This window comes from Montipora capricornis, chromosome 14 (genome assembly GCF_036669925.1).
Source record: "Montipora capricornis isolate CH-2021 chromosome 14, ASM3666992v2, whole genome shotgun sequence".
Classification (NCBI taxonomy): domain Eukaryota; kingdom Metazoa; phylum Cnidaria; class Anthozoa; order Scleractinia; family Acroporidae; genus Montipora; species Montipora capricornis.
The window spans coordinates 45,545,388-45,566,770 of NC_090896.1; the positions used below are offsets into that span (position 1 = coordinate 45,545,388).

Here is a 21,383-nt window from a genome sequence, read left to right on the forward strand (position 1 = left end):
CCTTGTCAAGTGCATGTGGTTTTCACGGTGACTTAACACAGACACTAAAACAGGACAACTTAGGATAAAAATTGTACTACTCTTTCCCAATCGGAACTGAGTAACTTTGTTGACAAAAAGAAAACATAAAGCTCCATAACAAAAGGATTTGTACTGGTCCTGGGCCTGGTTGTTCGAAAGCCGATTAGCTTAATCCAGGATTAGCGTAAATTCTTGTTTCAAGTTTAAAACTTTTTGGCGATTGACTTCTTCCAATGTAAAGTTTTGCCGAATATCAGTATTGAACAGCATTTGGGAGTAGAGAAATAAACTTCTCGGTTAATTTTTAATCTTGGATTAGCCTTAATCGGCTTTTGAACAACCGGGCCCAGATCTACATCATGTATACAAACGGTTTTGGCTACTGAGCACTGCTTAGACACTTCATAAAAGAAAAGGCATCAACTAACCCGGCAAAAAGAGATCTTCCAAAGTTGTTGTAAGTTCTCCACTCATCCACATTGCTACAATGAAAGTGAAAAACAGGTCATGTTCCAAATCAAAACAATTCGATGGCTGTGAAAATCGATGCTAACAAAAAGCAGCTGGCAAGGATATTTGATACAACGGAATGGTAGTGTAAGCACTTCTTGTTGTTAGAACCCAGATCTCCTAATGACCAGGCCCCAGATGTTCAATGGCCAGAGGATACATGTAAGTCACAACCCAGAGTATAAAATATACTCCATGTTAAAAATTGACCACGTTTTTCATACACACCTTTACTTAGGTGTACCTAGAGTGCGCATAATTCCCAGTTACGCAAACAAATACTGCAATCCTTCAACAAATTTAAACTGTCGCATGGTGACTTATCCACTGGATAAAGCCATCCGGTGTCTGAACAATGTATGCACTTCAGTTTGCTAGCTTGCAAAATGCGAAGGAGTTGAATTTAGCCAGCCAGTGGTCAGTGCAACCACATCAAAGTCATCCCCCATTAACCGACCTAACCCGAAATGTCACCTGGAGTCCTTTCATCAGCAAAATGCACAAGATGTCATACAGTCAGTACTGTTAGTATTACCTGCTAGAATCATTGGAGCAGTTTATGTTCACTACATCTGGAAGCAACAGCTCTTTTGGAATCTTTGAATCTTCTGGTTTAAGTGACGAACTCAACAAAAACCTCTCTGGTTGTTGCACATTTGGTGAACTGAGTGGACTCTGATGAATTCCAGAGTCCGCTGAGCCACTGCGTCCATGTGACGCAATCGTTTCTTTTCTGCTTGGTCCTTTCTTTAGCACGCTGCCCCTGACGAAACCTGGAGCTTCATTATCACAGAAACTGTTGTCTCTCTCGGAAATATACGAATTGCCCACGTGTCCATTACAATTTCTCAAGGTATCCTTGCTATGATCAGACTGAAAGGATCTTCTTAGACAATCACTTTCAGAATTCTCAAGGTAACTGTTGCAGTCCTTATGCATAAGACGTTTAGATAAACAATCAAGGCAAAGATTTTCCTTAGAATCCCCATGTTCTTTATGTTTACAAAACTCCTCTTGCAAGTCACAAATATGTTCATGTATTAATGTTTCCTTGGACAACACAAGATTGCTATCTGTAAGATCGTGGCAACAGTAACAACGAAACGTCCGACTGGAGTGATTTAAATCTTTCATAAAATGTTTCAGTTCCTTTTGCAATCCACCACTTGAGAGCCCATTACATTTACAAAATGACTGCAAAATTTTGTCATCACAAGCGTTCCCCAAAGCCGTGTTCTTTGGTCTTCCACACTTTGAACAACACAGAATTCCATTGAACTGTTTTAAAATTTCTTGGTGGATGTACTCTGTGTCTTGCTTCTCTTCATATTCATATTGCTGATCGTCATTGGAATTACCCGCACAATTTTGTTTGAATTGTGCACAAAAACTGACATCATTTGTCAAACAAGAAGTCTCCAATGAATCCTCCCCAAGAATGAGAGTGGTCTTTTCAGATTGGGAAGTGGTATTTTCATTTCCAACATTACAAATACTTTCTTGAAAACCATCCTTGCTCACATTGTCTCTTCTCTGAACATGCTCAACTACTTCAGTACATCGTATAAAATAACTTAACATATTTACAACTTGTTCCACAATTTTCGAATCTTTTCCAACAACAACAGTTTTTGCCACTCTAAGAGGAAATCCCACGGCACCATACAAATCTCTGCAGATCGAAGAAGAGCTAAATTAACTCAATAAAATTATAGGTAAAACAATACACTATCACTGGAATATGGATTGGGCAGTAGATTTCATAGCAAACAATTCCCATTTAATGATGATGCTATCGGTTATCCTTGGCTTGCACCTGGCGTCATTGGCAGCCATGTTGGTGTACTAGACAATAGTGAGAAAGTCTTTGGAGAATTTGGCTCTATTATTATGCAAATTAAACATGAGAGACATTTTGCTTTTGTTTTGTATACCAACATGGCTGTCTTACCACATGAGTGCAAACCAAGAATTTAGAATAATGTAGAAATGTATAGAGGGTCTGTGATGAAAACAACACATGTGCAGTGAAGACTTACCCAAGCTGTGCCCACAAAGGATTGTATGGATGAGATTGTGCAAGAAGATCCAGCTTATTTAAAAACAAAACAAAAAAATGAAGCAAAATTAATAACACATGAACAAAATTTCAGGGGTGAAAGGAATGAAGGTGACTTCACTAGTGGAAGTGAAGTGGGCATGAAAAATTAGTGTTTACATGAGTCACATGTGCTCCTCTGTAAATGTCAATACAAATCAAATGGCTCAATGATTGTAAACACCCAATCCACACAAACCTCCAGTTCATATTTTATCTACTAATAATCAGGTTTTTTTAAGATTCTCTATCCAATTACTTCAATTAAGGAAGACAAAGCCAACTTCTGCGCGAAGTAGCCGACAGTCTTTGTCAGCTGTCAAAGCTTATTAATGCCCTGGGCCCAGTTGTTCGACAGCCAATTAACTTAATCCAGGATTAGTGTAAACTTTCGTTTCATGTTTTCAACTTTTTAGTGAAAGTTTCTTCTGTTTATTTTTGTTTTTCAAGATTGACTTCTTCTAATGTAAAGTTTTGCCGAATATCAGCATTGAACAGCATTTGGCATTAGAGAAATAAACTCCTTGGTTAATTTTTAATCTGAGATTAGCATTAATCCGCTTTTGAACAACCGGGCCCTGAAATTTACTATTGTGCACTTTAATTTAATGCATATTCCTCACTGTTTATTTTGTACATAACGTATCACTGCTGTTAACTTTTCTTAATGATTACTTGACATTGTTATTATCACATTAATTAAGTTAAATCTTGTTGCATGATAACATTCCCAGTAGCATGTTATCTATTGAATAATACTATTCTATCAAAATTTGTGACAATCAAGTACATGTACAGAGGATGTCTGTCTTACTGTTTTAGACGAGTGTTTATCCAAGAAAGCTCGACAAGGGGCAGCTCCAGCAGGCATAACTGTTGACACCCAAGCAAGGTGATATTGCAAAACAGCTGACAGTACTGCCGTAATGAAACTGCAATTGAGAACAAGTCACTTGCTAATTTGAATATATACCTTTCCAGCCAAAACTTAAGGACATTAATTTTTGAACAAGTGCTTTCAAGGACAATCTTATCAAAAGAAACCAATATGAATATACTATTCTTAATTTTTGGTGCAAATGTGTTCTTTTGGGACTCACCACCGTTCATTCTGCATCCAACAGCAAATAAGATGGGAGAATACACTTTACTCAACATATAGTCAATGACACCTGGCCTTGGTTGTTCAAAGGGTGGATAATGCTATCGACTGGATATCGACTGGATAAACACTAGCAAAACCAATTGAGTTATCCAGTGGATAGTGCTATCCACCCTTCAAACAACTGGGGCCTGGTGTTGTTGTTGTTGTTGTTGTTTTTTTGTTTTTTTTTTAAATAGCTTGGGGTGCATTACTTTCTGGCCCACTGGTTGCAAAAACTATTCTGTTTTTGGAATAATATGCATTCTTTGGAAAACCAGTCATTCAAGTTATTCAGGTGCTAAATCCATTGTAAACCTGCATAGGATAAACTGAATAGTTTCAGAAAAGAATCAAGAGATTCACCAAGACTTACAAATTAGTTTCTTTGGTATTTCCTAATCTGAGACAATCAGTCAATTGAACCATAAACTTTTCGCAAAGCTGTGAACGGTGAGAGGATTGACTCATCATGTTCAACCATACTGGCTCCTAGAGGAGAAAATAATATAAACCGTAACAATAAGTCTGTTTGACAAACAACATATTTACATAAACATTGAGTTTGCTTTAAAACAAGGCTGCTGCCTAGCGGTCAGAACATTTTCTTAGGCAGCAGCCTTGTAAAATAATAGTATTATTATTGTAATCGCATTTGCAGCAAAGGCAGCATTTACACAAACGCGGTTTCACATCGACACAGTTTCATGACTTCGAAACTGCATCAAAATCGATGCAGTTTGAAAGTGTTTACACGGAATTGTTTTCGCCAGAAAATCCAAGTCGTGATGATAGAAGCGAGCGCTGCACTACATGCTAAATTCACTATTTTGAATTGAGCACTGCAAATTCTGCACCAAAACAGTAACCACATACATGTTTCAATACATTTTAAATACATGTTTCTGTGTAACAATCAATTCATTGGGAAATTTCTTAAGTGTACATGTTAGAATTAAAGATAGGAACCACCAAAGTAATGCAGGAAGACAAAACTGGCATCGGCTGTGAGAACCACAACATTATACTTGTTAACTTCTAGTAAATTAATAATATATAGACCCTGATGGCCTTACAAGAGTTTAAGAAACAATTTGCAACTTTCACTTGAATGAAGCAAAGAGCCTTACAGTACTAGTACATGTATGTGGAGTTTTCCTAAGATTTTGCTCTGATGGTCATGATCAGGGTTTTGTAGCTAGGCATTTTCAGTGGTTATTGAACATTACAGTACCGGTAATAAAGCAGGAAACAAAACAAAAATGCAGGAAAAGTTGTGGCAAAATAATGTACAGTACATGTACATGCCAGGCAATTTGCCCAGCACATCTCTGATTTTATTTAACACATGTACATTTAGATAACAACACCATACCTAAAAAAGTTAAAACATAATAATTAATTTTGGCTATTAGGTACCTTGAGTCTTGGTGCAGCCAGGAGATTGTGAATGTTGTCCTTGAATGCATTGACAGCCTATTGTCCAAAAACAGAAAAGAAAGTGCTTGAATAATAGTCTTTCGTAAAGTAAATGATATATGAAATTAATCATGTATTGAACTGTGGATATGAAATCAAGGGAAGCCATGATCTTCCCAGTTATGGACGCAATTTATGTAATTGCGTAGGGAAGCCTGAAAAATTCAGGACTTCAATGGGGTTTGAACCCATGACCTCACAATGCCGGTGCGACACTCTAACCAACTGAGCTATGAAGCCACTGATGTTGGGAGATGGTCATTTGTGGGAACATAAAATAATTGTATGTTCCCATGATGAATGAATCAATGAACGAAATGATATCATATATAAAATGAATCATAATTATATTGAATTGCGGATATGAAATCAAGTGAAGCTACGATCCTCACAGTTAGGAACACAATTTTAGCAAGTGTATAGAGACTCAATTGCTAAAATAACTGTGAGGATCGTAGTTTCACATAATCGTTAAGTGTAGATATTTTCCTCAAGTACCATTCTCCAACAGACATTTGCATGTATTTCATAATGTAATCAAGCTAAAACTGTAGACACAGGGCTTTCAATAACTTCTGAAATAGCCGTCCATGATAGCCCATTAAAGGCGGTAGTTTGACAAGTTTATGATAGCATTTTTAGTGAAAATCAATGCAAACTAGCCGGCAGTGTGAGGCAAAGCAGGCCGCGGTATACCGCCGGTAACCGGCTTCTATTGAAACCCCGAAGACAGCTAAATTCTAGGAAATATCGTTTAGATTTTTTTCCTTTGTAAAACATACCTCAATTACTTGAGCGGTAAATGACTTTGATTTCAGGAAGCAAGCATTTTCAATAGCTAGTCGGAGCCTCTTTACATGTGACTCAAACAAAGGAAAATGAGCAAAGAAAAAGCCTTGAAGAGCCCTGCAGAAAACACAAAAACTTCCATAAAAAGGTGGAAGAACAACTTACTGTTTACAATAACAAAATTTACTTCAGCATGGACAGATGTCAATAGACATGACTTGTAATGAAGATAGCTGAATGTCATTTTCAGGCAAAGGTGATCAGTGCAAGCTACATGTAGTCCCTTGTCCCTCAAGTACTTTTAAGAGGCCAACCTTCCAAAAGGATGATGATAATGATAATAATAATAACAATAATAATAATAATAATAATAATAATATATTTTTTAATTTTATTAATTATCCTTTAATTCTTAATCAAAATATACAAAATTAAAAAATTGCCTGGATAACTATTACAATTCCATAATCTGCAATTTCATCACATAAGTAACATACAAAGAGCTATAAAAATATGATTTACAGAATTATCTCTAAATTAAATTTACAAAATAGTACTATTTACAGAAAATAATTCGTTAAAAGGAACATCAAAAATTTAAAATTATTGTTCTTGGTTCCTATAAATTAGGAGAAATCCGGAATGATAATAATGATAATGATAATGATAATGATAATGATAATGATAATAATAATAATAGAACTTATATACAGTAAAAAATAAAAATAGATTTAGTGTCTGCCCACATAATTTACCACATTTACATGTAAGACTGGTTTCATTCGCCTAATTGCTCTACTTACATGTAACCCATTGACCCCTGAGAGAGACTTAATAGATTTTACTCTGGACATCTAACACCAGACGATTTTACTCATCAATACATGGCATCTGACAGGATGCGGCGATGCGGATCCGCATAATCCACTGAAATCCGCATCTTCCGCATAATTCCGATATTTTTCGCAAAAAACAGAAGAAATACCTGATATTAGTGATAAAGCAGCTCTTTAACATCCTCAAAAACATAAAAGCCGAAGAAATTGACTGTTTTGAAACACTTATTTTCCTGAACATTGAAGAAAACACACCATTTCGTTCGCAAGATGAAAGTTTGTAAGAAAGATCGTAAGCAGTTTCCGCGCAATTTTTCGCCAATGAGCCTGGACACTAGTTTTTGTTCCTACAATGCTTTCCATTGGATGAGAAACAGTTACACTTCAGCAAATGACGTAACTGATAAGAAACTAAGGGCGCGTTCGATTGACGGTATTCCGGAATATGATTACATGGAATACAAGTTAGAAATCCTTCGTTTTTACGGAGATTCACATTAAAAATGTCGAACAGCTGCTAAAATGCTGTTTTAAACATACCTTTATTATCCTTGTTGCTTCAAAACGCCAGACATACCGTTTTGAATTCATCACTTCACGTATTCTTATTCCGGAATACGGTGAATCAAACGCACCCTAAGTCAATGATTGAGGGAATGGATCGCGCTCCAAAGGTATTACAATTTTGCTCCATTATCTCCAAATTGAAACAAAATTCACGATGAGAAACAAAACAATTTTTTATCGCTTTATTTATTTTACCAAAAGTTGCGACAAAATCCCAACTGCTAACCCTTTTATTTCAACGGCGAAAGCTGGTCGCAAATTGGTGACTCCTCCATGTATTTTAATCACAATTAAGGGCAAATATTCAGTCACAAATGCGATTGTATTGGTTGCAATTTCGATTACGGATTTACCGTAAGCATGTAAATACATTGGATGGGCCTAATTATTAGTTTTATAACTTGTTTAAGTTTCCGCATAATCCGGTGTAATTTATGCATAATCAACGCATGTTTCCGCATAATATGGCCAAAAATTTCCGCATAATCTTTAATTTTTTTCCGCATCCTATCAGAAGCCATGTCAATAGGGGGCATCCTAGGGCGTTTGAGGTGTGAATGGGTTAACCCAGTGCAGCAACAACTTGAGTACTGTACGTACAAAGGGCATCTTTTAAAATGAACTTGCAACTGCCCTTTTGCTGTCCTTGAAAGTACAGTAGGGTCATTTACAACATATGAACATAAGAGAGAGTTCTTTTCCATTACAAAGTTCAAGTTTTTTTCAAGCATTTACAGTACATGTACTTAAAACTTTGTAGACCTCCAAGTTAACTTTGGTATAATATTATTTAAACAACTGGCACCTACATGTACAGTGTACATCTGAAGGAAGATAATTTTGGCATTAAAATTAATTTTGATGATTCAAAATCACATTTAACTTACAGTACCTGCTTTTTTCCTCATTATCTCCAAGGGATAAAATGATTCCAACTCCCAATTTTGGCCTACGTCTCATGAGTGGAGAAACCTGCCACAAAAAATGACAAATAAACAGTAAAAAACATGATAGAGCAAAGCTCAGGCATTTTTCCCAGGGTTTTTCTTTGAACCAATTGTACCCACACAACCAGTTGTCAGTGACAGATGTTACAGATGAAAATGGCATGTCAATGGCTGTTCAAATTTCTACTGATTGAGCCCCCTGAACTCATCATCCCAACTTCAATGAAGTCTTCAATGCAAAACCGCTGTGACTTTTTCTTATTTTGTTTTGGTTAGGGTTAGGGTTAAACCAAACGATTTAAACAAACTACTGTAAACACCTGTCAGATTGTATCTGGACTGTCGGAATGTTTCCGGACTCTAACTTTTTCATTTATTACACAACTTTGACCGTCAAAGTTGTGTAATACACAAAATTGACGGTATTACACAACTTTCAACATCACTTTTGATGGTCAAAGTTGTATACAGGTAATAAACGAAAACTTTGGAGTACGGAAACATTCTGACAGTCCAGAAACAATCTGACAGGTGTTTGTAGTAATCAGAAGGTGGCAAGTTCAACTCCTGCAAAGTTGTCAGATTTTCTCTGAATATCCAGGAGTCAACATAAAAAAATACCTCTCTTTGATTGTATTGTTTGTGGACAGCAATATACATAACATTGTACTATGACTTCAATCAAGAAATCATTTAGTCAAACATACATCTCCTGATAATTCTTCACTCTTCCGTCCAAAGCTGCGATCAATACTGGTGGCATGGCTCCGATGAAGACGCCTATGGTAACTTCCACATGGTGAAGATGCTGATGATACATTCTCATCTAAAAAGCTACCTTTTAAAAGAGAATACATGTTCATTTACAGAGTTAATGACAATCAAAATATTCTTGAAACCATTAAGACAAAATTTTGCATGTTTTTCACCGTAAGCATTAGATATTTGGCATTTATTTTTTATTTACTGCATCTGTATTATTCAGCATCATCGTCACTGCAACTATTACAATAACATTATTTATTACATTTAATTAATTTTATTCTCCTTACTGTCAACAGAGGCAGTAAATCCACTGTCTCCATCCGCATCTATAACAAGAATTGGCGAAGATCCTGGCACATCCACAGGCTTAGAAGATATTCCTGAAATGCAAAACAAAACAGATACATTGTAACATACAGTTGACATGCATGCTCCATCTCTGCTTTGGGAGACAACCTAAACACATGCAAGCTTTGACTGCTGCAACTGGTTCAAGGGAAAGAAAACGCCGGCTATAATTCAGTTTGATGTACAATCAACATAGGAAAAAATTCATGTCCCATTCCTATTGAATATTTGTCCTTAAGAGGGACGAAATGAATAAAATCCCTCTTGAAACACTATTCTAACAGACATTTCATTTTGCTCAGAACATGGCTTCCAACATATAAGCCCAGCGCTCCAAGCTGCGACCGTTTTGGTCGCCATGGCGAGTAGAAAAAAAGATTGGCGACCAAAACTGTCGGGAAGGTCGCCAGTTTGGCGACCTATTTCCTGGCCATTTGATTATTTTAATTTACATCCAGACATACTAAGAAGTCTTGCGACCACAAAACTGCTTCGTGTCTTTTTCTTTCATAATTTCTGGCTCTTTAAAGTCTTGAAAAACATGTCATTCCTCGACTATTCGTTCGGAATCGTGAAATCGAGCAGCGGCCATTTTGATGCAAAGGAAGAGGGGAAACAGGGACTGGCCGACTACAAACATTACTCACCGCCTGTTGAGTGGGCATGACTTTTCGACGTGTTACCAGTCTTGGACTGGGTAAAAACTGGCCGTAAATGAGACAGAATAACTCTGGTTTGAATTAGGTCGGTATAAAAAAAATGCTAAGTGAGCGGCAAAGTTTAGTCCATTCCTTTCCATCACACAAAAACTCAGTAAGTGTTTTGTTGGGTCTTTCTGCAGGCGGTACCGGAAAGCACTGTGTTTTGGTCACTTGGGATTAGTCTTTATTTGGAATTCTTTTGCTTTTTGTCTTTGGTTCTTTTGTTGTACCTCAGTAAACTCCGGTACCGACAGAAGCTGCCGTTTTGTTTGTGGTGTTTTGTTGCTCGGAATAAAGAAATTCAATATAAATTTTGCCAGCACGCGCGGCTTTCTGCACGCCTTTGGCAATTTTTTTTTCCGCGGAACTGTCAACGTTTCACTTGCGTTTGCTGTTCGGTTGACACAGGCAGCCATGAAGTTTCCGCAAGAACAGGTAAGCATATGATTTACTATCTGCATGGAGAATAGGCAATCTCACAAACAGTAGGGGCGATTCAAGGTTGAAACACTGAGCAATAAGAATATTCTGTTCCCACAGATCGGTAGTTTTTTGAGTCACACATTCATGTTTAATGTTTAATTACCGGTATGCGTAATTGTCTGGCACATAACCTAGCACATAAACGGAGTTAACAGAGGCATCGATCTAACAACGGAATATTTTGAAATGCGTCGGAAGACTCTAAAATGGATTTCTCTATACTTCAAAAGCCTGTTTGGTTAATTTGGAGCCTCCCTAAAAATATTTATTGTTCCGATATATCAGGGAACTTTGGAAGTCTCGAAAGTTTAAGTGAGGGGCGTTTGGCTCATCACAAAATTTCAGCTATCTTGATGGCTCTTGTCCAAGCTTCGAGGACACGGAAAATTTTAGGGGACATTTTTTCTTTATATATTTAAGCTATACAAAGTGGGAAGCGACAATGCTCACAAGACCATGTCTGTTGGATTTAATATATCCATTTTTTAAGAGCAATGAAGTTTTTCATCACACCATTTAGCTCAGGAGCATTGCCTTGTTAAATAGTGTTTGAACCATTTTCGGCAGTTGTAGCATGTATTCACATTGGTGACGTTTGTTTTTATTGCAACGAATGACTGTCATCAATGCATACCGAATGCAACAACGTATGAAATTATAAAGTTTTTCTCCAAAGAAACATTGTTTAAAATGATGTCTTGAGTGAAGATCTCATCCTTGCATTGGAAATCATGCTATTCTTTTTCAGTGATGTCATGTGCTTGATAAAACGTTACCCTCTTTAATGCAGGTCAACCACAGCTTTGGTCTTTGACTCTCTCTGGTCGACTCTTTATCTCTTATTGATTTCCTTATCTTTTGCATGTTTTCCTTCCTTCTTTTGCTCAATGTCTTTTTTTTCTTTTATGTTTAAGGCGAATGGCTGGCCTCCCAGTAGGGTGAATGCAATGGCCACCAGACATAACGACTAATCCGTTAACGACAACGGTTCTTTGTTCTTTTTTTTTTTTTCAAAACGGCCAGCGGTTTCCCTTTCATTGAATATGGCACGATGTGCATCAGAAAAATGAAAAACGTTAATTTTTTTTTTGTTTTTGATGGCGACCAAAATCATATCCCTGGCGACCTTTTTAGAAGTGAAGGTCGCCAAAAGGCGACTTTCAAAAATTCTTAGCTTGGAGCACTGAAGCCCCTAATAAAAGACTCCTAAATTTACCATTCATCTACCCAACTTACACTTTTAAATGGATAATAATAACAATAACAATAACAATAACAATAACAATAACAATAATAATAATAATAATAATAATTAATAGTAATAATAATAATATTCATGTCTCAAGGTTGTTTAGCTGAGCAAGAGAGCTCTACAAATTGGGGAGACCACAAATCAACTAAAATCAGAACAAATCAAATAAAACATTGGTTTTTGAAGAAAGGGGGAAAACTGGAGTACCCGGAGAAAAACCTCTCGAAGCAGAATGGAGAACCAACACACTCTACCCACACCGCGTTGCCTCATGGTGTTGAATCCGGAAATCAATCCCAAGTCCCTCTGGTGGAAAAGGAGTGCTCTTACCACTGCCCCAGCCCTCAGGTCCCCAATAAGATGGGGGTTGGTGTACTTAAAATAATGTCATCTACATGAAACATGTAAATAAAGTAATGAGCAAATACCTATGAGGCCTGTTTCTTCTTTGGAAAAGCTGCTTTGAGATGAGAGTGAACCACACTCAGGATCAATTCTGGAGCTGTCATCCAGCAAAGAATCTGCCTGACTGCTGGTACTCAGATAATCATTGCTATCACTAAGCAGAAAACAAATATTTACCGGAATATATTCAGTCTGACTGCTAAGCATTTTTTGAAAAAGGATTTAATCCCAAACATCACAACTTCCAACCTTGGATTCAGCATCCAACAGGTTATACGGAGGTCATAAGTTCGAATCTTACACAGGACTCTTAAAATATTTTTTTAGTTTAATGGCATAGCTCTAATTTAGTGGTAGAGCATCCGAACTAGCAATCAGAATGTTGCAGGTTTGACTCCATTCTCGTACTCAGAGTCTACTTTCCTTTTTGCCAGCACCAAGAACACGGATTCTGTCCACAGGCAAAGCAGGAAGTCTGTGAATCATGGACTTCCGGCTCTTCTGCACATTCTCAGAAATTTCAAACGGCAACAGTTGCCAGCGTTTACAACATTATACCATTACCACGACTGTGCGTATTTTTGGCTGTGGCCAGAGTCTGTGTTCTTGGCGCTCACCAAAAGAAAAGTTACCGTACACTCTGGGGACAAGAATGGTTTGACTCCTGCAACGGAGCACTTGGATTTTTTGGATAGTGAGAGGGGACATGATTGAGTGAAGGAGGAGGAACTTCAATGGTCTGTTTGGATATATCAAATCAAGTGACAAGTGGATGTTGGAGGTTGTTGGAGAGACATTGCAGGTGGGAGAAATAAAGAAAGAGTACAAGAAGCGGGACAGAGACGTTTCCTCAGAAGAGGTTACATGGGAAGTTTATAAGGGATGCAAGTGAAGATTTGGGGAAGAAAATGGAGGGGTATGTTTTTGCTGCTCAGGAGCAGGCTTTGTGAACAAGAGTTTTTTCAGGCTAGGATTGAGAGGGAGGGTGTAGATCGTAAGTGTAGAGTGTGTGGTAAGTTGGGCTGTGGTAAGTGGTTGTACTGGAGGAAGCATGATTGGATGCGGTTGAGAGTGTACTGAGGACCTTTGTCAGAAGTATGGTGTGAAGTGTGCTGACGTGCCGTATAAGATCGTATATAAGGATGTTCAGGATGAGGTGATGTGTCAGAGGATGGGAATGTGGAGATCTCATGAAATTTGCAGCGTCAAGACAACAGAGAAGATGGAAAATATAATCATCCAGATGTTACTCTGGTGGATCGAACAAGCTAAGGAGTCGATGTTGTCAATTTGTTGGTGCCTTGGGCTAGGAGCCTGGTGACCAAAAAGGATGCGAAAATCAACTACTTTCCTCTGGCCAGCTAAGGAATTCAGGAAGTAGCCTTGGGTGTCAACAAAGATTGCACCATTGGTAGTTGGTTGTTTGCGTGTGGTGTCTGATCGTTGGAGTGTTTTGTTGAAAGATCATGGGATTCCAGATGGGTTAAGAGGAATGCAGGCCACCACAGCAATTGGGACCACCATAATCCTCTACAAGCAGCATTTTTAAGCCTGCAGAATTTCAATAACATCTCCTTTCCCGGGTTGTTCTGTTCACAGAAAGTCAATAATTATTATTACCACTACATGTACTACATGTTGAATCGAAAAAACTTGTATAAATGTGAAGAAAACCCTTACCAACAATTAGGCATGACAATTCTTGGTTTCACAGCAAAAACATTGGTGAGAAGAAGTTGATGTGGCATTCTATAAGGTAAATTAATTAAATAATATTTATGTTAGACTCAACACTGGTATAGTAAGTTACCAAAATTAAACATGGAGAACTCTAAAACTCAGGAGAATTTTAAATATATAAATTATATATTTCTGCACAGATTGTTGAAAACAGTTTGGTTTTTTGTTTATTTGTAAAAAGAGCACATGTTGCATTCACAGAAACCAACAGGGGAACAAATATCTAAAATTCAACAGCTTGCCCGTGGCACAGAGAAACATTTTTGGAACATTGAATTCATAACTGCTAAAAATAAATATTTTTGATGTATCTGAATATAAACAAACCTTATTTCATGGACTTTAACAGTTTGCCCTTTGTACGTCATTGCAACTGATCCAAATATCATTTCTCCCAGCATTTTGGCATCCTGACTTGGACGTGAGTGCTAAAATCACAACACAGACACAAGTTTTATCTCATGATTACATGATGTACTACCAGCATTCATGCAAATTCTGAAAAATAATGACAAACCAATGACCTTTGTGCACAAGTTTAGGTGATTCTAATCAGTGAGCAAGTCATCAATAAAATAATGATGTTTAAAAAAAATATGACTATATGCAGGAATGTGGCTGTTCAAATTTAATTTAGTATCATGACTCTCAGTCTTCTCAAAATCACCCGGTCAACGGCTCATTGAGCCCCCTCCTCAGAAAGCTTGACCGTCTCCTTCCAGTCAGAAATTGTCAGACAATATATTTTTAGCTCGAACATGAAGTCTTGAAAAAAGTTTGTTTGACGTACAAATTCGTGTCCACAACATTTTTTTTGCCTCGTGCACATGAAATGTTTATTTAACTAGCATTGCAGTGTTTCTTATCAGACTCCAAGCAAGTGTCTATTCCATATGTGAAAGTTCGTCACTTTAAATCCACCAGATTGCACTAAATTGCATCTTTGAATGTCTAAATTTGAAAAAATCCCTAGGGGAGCATTCCCTGCGACCCCCCTAGAAGCTTGCGTCCTTTGGGCACTCGCTTGGGAGCCTTTAGCACCAAACCGTCTCCACCTTCCTTATGACCTGCTCCTGAAAAATATTTTGAGAAGGCTGGACACTTCTAACCCTTGAACTTGTTGCTTTTAATTAATACATTTTACCATTCTTGTACAGGTTCAGTGTACTTTTAAGGTCAATATTTACACAATCCAATTAGACAGTGACCTTCCAAATTAAAATGCTGCAGTCAAGTATACAGGTAATATGATTAAAAGAACCTTTCTTTTTTTCCTTCAGTCCATCTTTTCAATGATTAAATCTATTGTTATTGAAGGGAAAGGGACTCTCTCACTCACATGTAGTTTACATCTTTGTGCTGGAGACTTGCTTCCTTGTTTTGGGTCAACCTTTGGCCCCCCTGACAAACGCTTCAGTTCGGCTTCATTGCCTTTGTGATGACACCCGTCCTGGAAACAAATACACAGAAACGTAGTACAACAAAAAAAAAATGACTAAAATTCCACAGCTAGGTAATTTTAGACATGTAAATGACATAATAGGTAATTTTTATTTTGTAGAACATAAGGGCAATAAATTCAATAATGAGAAGAAGCGCAATCCCACTAGCTATTCAACTTTAAACATTATTGTGTAACAACAACAACAAAATGTTTATTGTACCCCAGAGATTTAAATAAACTAAATTACAAAAGCAATTAAATATAAAAATGATAACTTAATTAAGGGTACCAGCACCCTGAAATAACTAAAAAGCTAAAATGTCAAGGCACTGGATCAAATAAGTTAAATTAAATGTTAGCAGCAGAGGTACAGCATGGAGAGTACATATACATGTACACTAACTATCGTATACACAAGCATAACACTAACACGCACACAAATGTAACATCTACAATGTGTATAAAATAATCTTAAAAAGTTAAGCCCAGCTACAAAGAATACAATGTAATTTAATTCCTTTTATGTTAAACCTATTTACGAAGAGTATCATCGATATAATGTTAATGCAAGATAATGTTCCTTAAGACTTAATTTAAATTTTGAAAAAGAGGCAGTTTTAATCTGTTCTTTATTTGAATTCCAGATCATACAGTAGGTGCTTGAAACCTTAAATTACATTTACCATACGCTGTAGTTTGTTCTAACTCTGGGAAGGTATATGATTTTTTTGCTGCAGATCTTGTATTATATTGATTAACCTCACTCACTTCAGAAAAGAAGGTACCAAAAACAAGAGGAAATAATTTTAAAATCTATTCATAAATAATGCAACATGATAGGAGACCAGATCAAAAATAAAAGGTTTATTACACTGTAAGAAGAAGGAGAGACCAGATGAACTTTACAGTAGGTGTGAAGTCTTCTATTACTCCTGACGGCACTAATTGAGGTCGCTGTACATTCAAATCAAATCAAATAAAATGTTGTTATTTTTTTAGGAGGGAGAAAACTGGATTACCTGGAGAAAAACCTCTTGGAACTGAGTACAAGTAGAGACCCATGAAATGCAACCCATTCATATAAATGTATGCTGAGCCTGGGAATTGAACCCAAGACAAATTGATGGGAGGCCAGTGCTCTCACCAATAAGCCAGTCCTGCTCTATTCGATCAATACTACTAGTACTACTACTACTACTACTACTACTACTACTATTACAAAAATAATAATAATAATAATAATAATAATATAATAATAATAATAATTATTATTATTATTATTATTATTATTGACTTTAAGGTACAAAATTACTCCTAGCCCTGTCTCCCATAATATAATTCTGTTGAACATGTTATTATGGTCTCTACGTGGATACCTGCAGGTTGCCATCCTTTGCAATTGCCTTGGAGTCAAAAAGCAATGTCTTTCCTTTACGATCACAATCCCTGAACACCAGCACTCGTATTTCATCTTGTTCCAACTGTGGAAAGGGCCTTTTGATAAAGAGAAAAAACAAAAATGGTTACTTATCTTGTTTGCATTACAAATTTTACTCAAACAATTTTTCAATAAGGGCTTGCTACAATCGTCCTTCAAATAATCTTCTTATCACAAAGCAAGAATGCTTAATTTTAGACGTGTAAATTATAGCAGATTAACCATCTTATCAGTGAAGGGTGTGTTAGGTATTTTTCTCCCACAAAAATCTGTACTTAAATAATTTCTTAAATATCAAAATCCTCTCCGAGAATATTTGAGCTACATGTACATCTCCAAATCAACTTGGAATTAAACCAAAGTTTCAACCAACCAGGTAACCAAGGTAACTTCCATCCACATTGGAATCAATGCTATTATGCATGTTACTCTAGGGTGTTATAAATCTGTTTTTTCAAATAATTTTTTTTGTCAAACTAAAGTTTGCCATCTCTTCAAAAATTCGGATTCAATTTTCTTCTTTCCAGACCATTAATTTGTAATTATTGCGCTTAATTGGAGTTTTACCCTAGTGCTAAGAGTTCTTTAACAAAATTTAGGCACCATTTACACATGATTACCTAATTATACCTGACTTTTCCATCTGTCATTTTAAACACATTGGGCAGTCAAGAGTGGCAGTTCCCTAAGATCTACAGTTGAGTCTTTCCAGGAAAATACACAAAAGAGAAAGTAGTCTATTTCCCCTTTGTGGTATTTTCTTGGAAGACAAAGGTGACTACTTAAAAGAATTTACTTTGGATATTCATCAATGTTCCAAATTTATCATTACTATTACAATTAATGTTATCAATCATATTATTAGTATTACTACAAATTTTACTGATGTAAAACGAATAGGCACAGGAAGGTCAACAAACATTTTTACAATAGCTAGCATTTTGTCTTCTTGGAAAGACTTCCAAATCAACTTTAAAAATTCAGGATTTTGGACTGCCAAAATCCTGAATTATGTGGTTACAAAACAATGAAAAAAATATGTAAACAATTTGGGTCACGAGTTCTCAGGGTCATGTAGAACGCTGATAATCAGAGTTGCGCGATCAAAGTCTGGAAATTCTTTGAGAGCTTTGGCGTCACGAGACATTCTAAGACTAAATTCCTGGAAGCTGGCCTCTGATTAAATTCCTCGTAGCTGGCCGCTGATTAATGTACAAGGCGTTAAAATCAAAACAGCATTCAGACAATCATCAGTAAAGGCTAGAACTGAAATTTAAATAACCAGTATTGAATAGGTCTTTAAGGCGAGTCGATATGACGGTTAATTTAAGTACAGTACAATTGATATCTAAGTACAAGCCTTGCATTACTGACATGAACTAAAAAGTTCAACAGTCTGTCAGGTTCCTAGAAAATTACAAATAGGTGTAAACTTGCGTGCAATCGAGCTAAACCTGGACATACATAAGATTTGCATAAATTGTGTCAGCTTCTTCACGAATGCTTTGCTTAACAAATAATCTGGGCTCACTTGAGGAAAATTCATTTGACAGAAGGGCAATCCCTTCTTTTTTCAACACACTGCAAACAAAGATTTTTTTTGAAAACAGCACTTTAATTTGTTTACGACAGTCGTAACGCAGCAAATGACTGAAATCAACATGGCACATAATTTACGTTGCTCAAAGAGTCACGGGTTTATACAGGAAAGTACTGAATCGACAAGTGCGAAATTAAGGAGTTGGGAAATACTTTCTTCCACTTTTTTTAAAAGCCACTATATCAAACCAGCGTCATAGAAACGAAAAAACGCAGAAGAAAAAAACCTCACCTCTTGGTGCCCTGAATTTCGTTCGTCTCACTGCGAAACACGAAATGTTCACACACAATACATTAGGCGGTCATTTGTAAAACATGCGATTCAAAAACCGAGGAAATGGAGTGTTCGGGAAACTAAGCTTACGTTTCTTCGGCATCCGCATGTTTTTTTCCAGTTTTGCGATTTCCAAAGGAGAAGATTTTCGACAACATTAGCAGAATTTTTCACCCAAAATTCGCATCTCTGACTCACGGACACAATCAAAGGGAGAGACAGGAAAAAATTCATACAGGTCACATGATACGCCAAAACACCTTCGCAGGCACGTGATTGGCAAAAACTTGGCGCGAAAATTTGTGCTGCAAAGCGATTGGTCAATGAAAATCGCGATCGCACTCTGCAGAATATCTAATGACGTGCGCGTGATTTAGAAAGTTCCTTTTCATTTCATCCAAATTCGGTCATTTCTACTATTCTCGCTGCGAAACAAATATGTCACACAATTCAAGTAGATGCTATCTTGGGAATGTTGGAAAACAACTAAAGCAGAAATATTACGCTTATAGAGACTTACGGTTTTTTTAAAACTTATAGCACATGATAACGGCATTGCTTCGTCACGTACGTCATGCAAAAAACAAAGTTTCTTTTACGGTTGTTTAGTCACGTTTGAGTCATATTGCAAAATTTGAAATCAAATGTCCAGTTAGAGTAGCGAGAAAACGGAAAACACAATTGCTTAAAAGTTATCTCGGACGCGACAAGAAACAAAAAAAAAAAAAACCAGAAAGCATATATCATTGATTGTCAGTCAGACAAACAAACTGCAACTTTGTTCCCAGCCGGTAAAAGCCATGCAGGCTTCGGACGTGCTCGCATTATGTGGAACGAAGGAAAGGCAGCAAGATTGTAGAAGAGAGAATATTTCGATAGCCCTAACTGGAAAAGGGCAGGTCTCCATTTTTTTTTCCGATAAAGTAATAATTTTCTCAGGGCAGCCTTTCCTTCACTCAACCCAACCTACAATATGAATTATCTGTGTACCTTTCTGTGGCAACTTGACGTTTCTTTAGTCTGTTCAATAGCCATCGTTTTTCTTGATACGGGAGGAAAAATCTCGGCGTGTGGTATAAGTCGTGGTCCCTGCTATAAGTCATTTTTCAAAACATTCCGCCGTAAAAGCCAGGACCTATAACCAGTCGCTAGTGCAATTTTCCGCTACTGCCTCAGTGAATCGAGCTGCCGTGTGACCTATTATTAATCACGCAGGGGGTGAAAATGACCGTCACGGGACAACCAGAGTCGGACTAGTGACCAATTCGTAGGCATAGACTAGAATGGCAGCAACGAGCGGGATTCGGAGTAACCGATAGACCAGCGGGATATCACCCTTTTTTTTTTACGTTAATTAATGAAGAGCACCTGTACCTCTGCCGTTTTTCGAGGAAGTATTATAGTTTATTGACAAGAAAGTGAAACTAACAATTTAAATTCATATCGAGGACCTAAACTCTTTTATATCGAGATAACTATTTTTTGTAGGCGAAAAAACCCCAACACTTTCACAAGTGTTAAAGAATTAAGGAACACAGAACCATTTAATGTCACTAATATTTTTCAGCTACGCCATTCCGTTCCTTAGGGGTGCATGGGATTTTATATCATATTGTGCTGGGATAATTTTCGCTGATCGATTTTTAAAATGTGGCACTGCTAGCATAATAGGTGTACACTGATAAGCCTAAGTCCATTTTTGTTGAATGTTTTATCCGCATTCTCGGTTTGGTAACAGAGAGAGAACCTCTCTAGAAGGCTAGCAGTCTGGCACGGGGTGACGGGACCGGAAGTTGCCAGATGGTGTTTGGTCACCGTCAACCTAGGCATGGCCTAGGCCTCTCATTTGCAAGCTTGCCAAATGGCGTCAGCCACGTCACCCGATAACTTGCAGCTAGAGACCATACCAGAACCAGCAAACATAGCCAGACACCGTTGCCTTAAGACAAAGAAAGCAAAATACAATAGAAGAGAAAGAATTGCTATACGATCGTAATACGCCTTTTTTAGACTTTTTGCCCGGGGCGGGGGGGGGGGGGGTACTCGATGTATCCCTGGTTGGGGAGGTGCGGCGCGGTCCCTCATACCCAGACCCTGTTTAAGACAAATATCGCTGATTTTCCTACCCATTTTAAGACAGAATTCCGATTTTTGATACCCTGTTTAAGACATTTAACCCAGTTTAAGACAAAAATTGATAAATCAATACCCTGATTAAGACAAAAAATGATAAATTCGATACCCTGTTCAAGACAAAAATCCCGAAAAAACATACCCTGGCTCGCCGCACGTCGCCATTAAGCCCTTATAAGGGAGTACCCCCCCCCCCCCCGGGACTTTTTGCTTGTTTCGCTCATTTTGCAAAAGGAATAATTTTAAGAACAAGCGGCATAATTTGAGCAAAATTTGGGCAAAAAATGGGCACCGCTAGTAGCATAATATGCTACTTTTACTAGCACAATCTATTAAAGCTTATCAGAGCTCGGTAGCCTCGCAGCTCCTACAAGGTCTCACCTGATTGGAGACCACCCTTGAGGTTTAACAGA

At 37.3% G+C, this 21,383-nt stretch overlaps 1 protein-coding gene and 1 non-coding gene across 3 annotated transcripts in view; both read right to left on the minus strand.

Moving 5' to 3' along the window:
• LOC138033515 (folliculin-interacting protein 1-like) overlaps window positions 1–20,016 on the minus strand; it is a 30,424-nt gene extending 10,408 nt beyond the window's left edge. Inside the window, exons 1-17 of one of the 2 annotated variants that reach the window (XM_068881274.1) lie at window positions 18,928–19,068; window positions 18,796–18,825; window positions 16,903–17,020; window positions 15,422–15,532; window positions 14,410–14,510; window positions 14,023–14,091; window positions 12,366–12,496; window positions 9,441–9,533; window positions 9,096–9,226; window positions 8,334–8,413; window positions 6,032–6,155; window positions 5,190–5,246; window positions 4,147–4,262; window positions 3,444–3,561; window positions 2,571–2,623; window positions 1,067–2,203; window positions 450–503 (exon numbers count right to left, since the gene is read on the minus strand). In XM_068881274.1, coding sequence (XP_068737375.1) covers window positions 450–503; window positions 1,067–2,203; window positions 2,571–2,623; window positions 3,444–3,561; window positions 4,147–4,262; window positions 5,190–5,246; window positions 6,032–6,155; window positions 8,334–8,413; window positions 9,096–9,226; window positions 9,441–9,533; window positions 12,366–12,496; window positions 14,023–14,091; window positions 14,410–14,510; window positions 15,422–15,532; window positions 16,903–17,020; window positions 18,796–18,825; window positions 18,928–18,995 — 2,591 coding nt within the window. In that variant the 5' untranslated portion in view covers window positions 18,996–19,068. Of the gene's footprint in view, window positions 1–449; window positions 504–1,066; window positions 2,204–2,570; window positions 2,624–3,443; window positions 3,562–4,146; window positions 4,263–5,189; window positions 5,247–6,031; window positions 6,156–8,333; window positions 8,414–9,095; window positions 9,227–9,440; window positions 9,534–12,365; window positions 12,497–14,022; window positions 14,092–14,409; window positions 14,511–15,421; window positions 15,533–16,902; window positions 17,021–18,795; window positions 18,826–18,927; window positions 19,069–19,827 lie in introns of those variants that run through there. The other variant, XM_068881273.1, reaches the window with a different exon arrangement.
• Trnaa-ggc (transfer RNA alanine (anticodon GGC)) lies at window positions 5,417–5,489 on the minus strand. Its single transcript has one exon. It is a non-coding gene; the product is annotated as a tRNA-Ala (tRNA).
• Window positions 20,017–21,383: the final 1,367 nt, after the last annotated feature.